The 3,390-nt window shown below is 41.0% G+C and overlaps 1 protein-coding gene across 1 annotated transcript; it reads right to left on the bottom strand.

The window, feature by feature from the left end:
• Positions 1-1,297: 1,297 nt before the first annotated feature.
• LOC135714059 (uncharacterized) lies at positions 1,298-3,121 on the bottom strand. The gene has a single exon (XM_065237326.1). It carries the CDS (start codon positions 3,119-3,121, stop codon positions 1,298-1,300), a length of 1,824 nt encoding a protein of 607 aa, XP_065093398.1.
• Positions 3,122-3,390: the final 269 nt, after the last annotated feature.

The following is a 3,390-nucleotide window of genomic DNA, read 5'->3' as shown; positions in this document are numbered from 1 at the left end:
TTCCAGGATGTGATTCATGTGCTAGTTCGAGGATCTGGTTGTGCAATTTTTCAGGAACTACTAATCTATCTCCTCGCAATAATAAATTTCCAAATTTGCAAAGTTCCGTTCTGAATATTTTGAAATTCTTCGTTCTTTCACACCATGTTCCAGATTCAAGGTTCCGAATCACTTGTTGAATGATCTCGTCTTTCAAAGTTTCCTCTTCTATTTCCTGCAGTGTAACAGCTTTCGGTATAACGGCTAGTACTAACTGATATATGCAATTTTCCCCCACTACATCAAAATCGGTAGGATTGGATACTGAAAACCTTGAAATAGCGTCTGCTATGTTACCTGTACCTGGTTCATATACTACTTCGAAAGAATACGCCTGTAACCTAAGCACCCATCGTTCTATTCTAGCATTAGGTTTTGTTCGTTCTCTAAACAAAAACTGAAGTGGTTTACAATCAGTTATTAGTTTGAAATGTTTTCCAAGCAAATAAAGTTGAAACTTGTCCACTGCTTAAACTAGTGCCAAAGCTTCCTTTTCAGTGTGGAAATATTTCTTTTCAACGTCAGAAAGAGCTTTACTTGCGAAAGAAATTATCTTGATGTGCCCTGATGCATCTTCTTGTAGCAATACTGCTCCGAGTCCTACAGGACTTGCATCAGCAATAATAATGCACATGTCCATAGGATTGAAATAACCCAGAAACTTGGTGTGACACACTGCAGCCTTGATTTCCTCGAACGATTTTTGGTGTTCTGGCTTCCACTTATAATGCTCTCCTGTACGCAATAATTTTCTCAGTGGATCTGTTCTTTCCGACAGCTGAGGAATGAACCGGCCAATGTATGTTATCAGTCCAAGAAAACTTCTAAGTTCAGAGACATTGTTTGGTTCACGAAAACATTGTATAGCAGCCATTTTGCTCTCAGTTGGACGGATACCATCTTTTGAGAGTTCGTGCCCTAAAAATTCCAACCGAGACACATTTCGCACGCATTTTGACTCATTTAGTAGAATTCCATACTGTTTTAAACGGTTAAGCGTTTGTTCCAATCTGAGATCATGCTCCTGTTGAGATTTTCCTGATATCAACACATCATCCAGGTAGACTATCACACCATCTAATCCAGCTAAAATCGATTCCATGACCTTCTGAAAAACCTCAGGAGCGCAACTAATTCCGAACATCAATCTTTTATACCTAGATTTTAGTTAAGAATAATTGTTTTTAGTCAAAAGAATTTAAGAAGAATTGTTGTCTTTATTGCATCTGTCAAAACAAAACAATATCTTTACAGAATTTTACCTGAAAAGGCCCTGTTTGGTTATGAAAGTCGTTATCTCCCTGGACCGCTCAGATATTTCCACCTGGTGGTAGGCCTCTTTGATATCCAGCTTCGAGAAACAAACAGCTCCATCTATTCCACTGAATAATTCCTCGACAATTGGTAATGGATGCGTCTCCCTCAATACAGCTGTATTAGCCCGTCTCATATCCACACATAGACGAACTTCTCCTGAATCCTTGACGATGGGTACGATTGGCGATACCCACGCGGATGGCTCGTTCACACGTTCGATTATGTCTTGATTCAATAAGTACTGCAGCTTCTCAGCTATTTTGGGCTCCAAAGCAAATGGTACACGCCTGTATGGTTGTTGCGTAGGTTTCACAGATGGATCGATCGGTATTTCTACAACAATGCCTTTTATCTTAGGAAAAACGCTCGACTGGACTGAACCTATATTGTACCCAATCTTTAAAACGTTTAGCATTTTTGCCGTTTCGTCACCCAACAAACATTGTCTGCCATTCTTTGCTATGTAGAACACAGCATGCGTTTTATTCTTTCCTGCTTGAATTTCTGCGGTGAACTTCCCTGCCATTTTCAGAGGCTGTTCGGACCCATATGCTTTGAACGATCGATCGACTACTGGTTGAAAGCGCACTTTTGCCCCTGATGATTGTAGTCTATTCCATGTAATCTCATCAACCATGTTTGCTGCAGCTCCTGAATCAATAGCCATGGGAATCTCAACACCTCCGACTCTGAATTTGAACGTATTTTGTCCCATAACATAGCAAATCTCTTCATCCTTCTTCTCCGAATCCTGTTGCTTTTCTGCTCCGTATACTGATTTGATTCGCTTTGCAGGTGGTGCATTGTTGTAATCTGCTTCGGATCTCTTTGTGCACCATTTAGCGAGGTGTCCCGTCCACTTGCACCTCAGACATTGAGCCTGTCGTGCTGGACATCCGTCACTTCCTTTGGCATGTCCACGACGACCACATCCAAAACAGATTCTGTGGTCTTGATCGTTACGTTGCTGGAACGCATCCGCTGATCTTTCTTTCGGCCTTGTTGAGAAACGGTTTGTTTGTCTCGATTGCCCAGGGGTCTCACTCCTGTTTCCGAAATTCAAGGGTCGCCACTGATTACGAGCATACTGGTTACGCAATTCTGTTGGTGGCAAAAAAGACCAACACTGTTGACCGCGGAAAGACGTTGGACTTGAATACTGCTGCAAGGCTACTTTGTTAACACCATTTGGTTCTTTATTCGAAGAAACTAGTTCTTTACATTGTATTTCAACGTCCTCAATAGTTTTCCCAATCGCTACAACTTCGCTTAGAGGTCTATCTTTCTCCAGTATCTTCTTGCGTAGAGCAGAAGACAAACATTTTTCCGCGATTTGGTCGATGATCATACTATCTCGAACGCTTCCACCTTCTTGGTCGAAATCACATCGATTTGCTTGCATACGCAATTTCATAACGAAATCATTAAAACGTTCCCCGTTTTGTTGCGCAATTTGACGAAAAACATGTCGTTCATAGGTTCGTCGTTGGATTGGCTGAAAATGAGCGTCCAATTTCTCGATTGCAACGTCGTAAAACGGTGGATCAACAGCCACATGTGGAACATCATGTACACCAGGCAGACTGTCAAATATATCCTGAAGTTCAGGGCCACCCAAGTGTAACAACTGATTTCTTCTCTCCCTTTGTCCAACAACATTACTTGCCTCCAAGTAGTATTCAAGACTTCTCTTCCACTTTCTCCACTCCACTGCTAAATGTTCCACCTTTGCATCGAAAGGTTTGATGGGGCGGGCTGAATCCATCATCTACAAGGAAAGATTGATTGATTTATGTCTATGTTTTCACTAACTTTGAATGTCCATTTCCTTTTTTTTTTAGACTTTTTACTCGCATATTTTGAGCATCATGGTGCATATTCGCAATCTGAGTCATGTATTAATATAGTACCAAACCAGTTGCTCAATATAGTTTACCGGCTACACAGAGTTTCTCAAAAACGCGCACTCATCTTTAACTCGGTTGAACCCTTATTCAATAAAATATACTGGAACAAAATTCATTGAAATCAACA

The sequence above is a fragment of the Ochlerotatus camptorhynchus genome, unplaced genomic scaffold (genome assembly GCF_037179485.1).
Source record: "Ochlerotatus camptorhynchus isolate MF236.1 unplaced genomic scaffold, CSIRO-AGI_Acam_v1.1 ptg000603l, whole genome shotgun sequence".
In the NCBI taxonomy this organism is placed as follows: Eukaryota; Metazoa; Arthropoda; class Insecta; order Diptera; family Culicidae; genus Ochlerotatus; species Ochlerotatus camptorhynchus.
The sequence above is the reverse complement of the archived record's forward strand: the minus strand, read 5'-3'. Positions and strand labels throughout refer to the sequence as shown.

Bases quoted from the DNA above. Each gene is read 5' to 3' on its own strand.
- LOC135714059 (XM_065237326.1), bottom strand. From the start codon at position 3,121: ATGGATTCAGCCCGCCCCATCAAACCTTTCGATGCAAAGGTGGAACAT.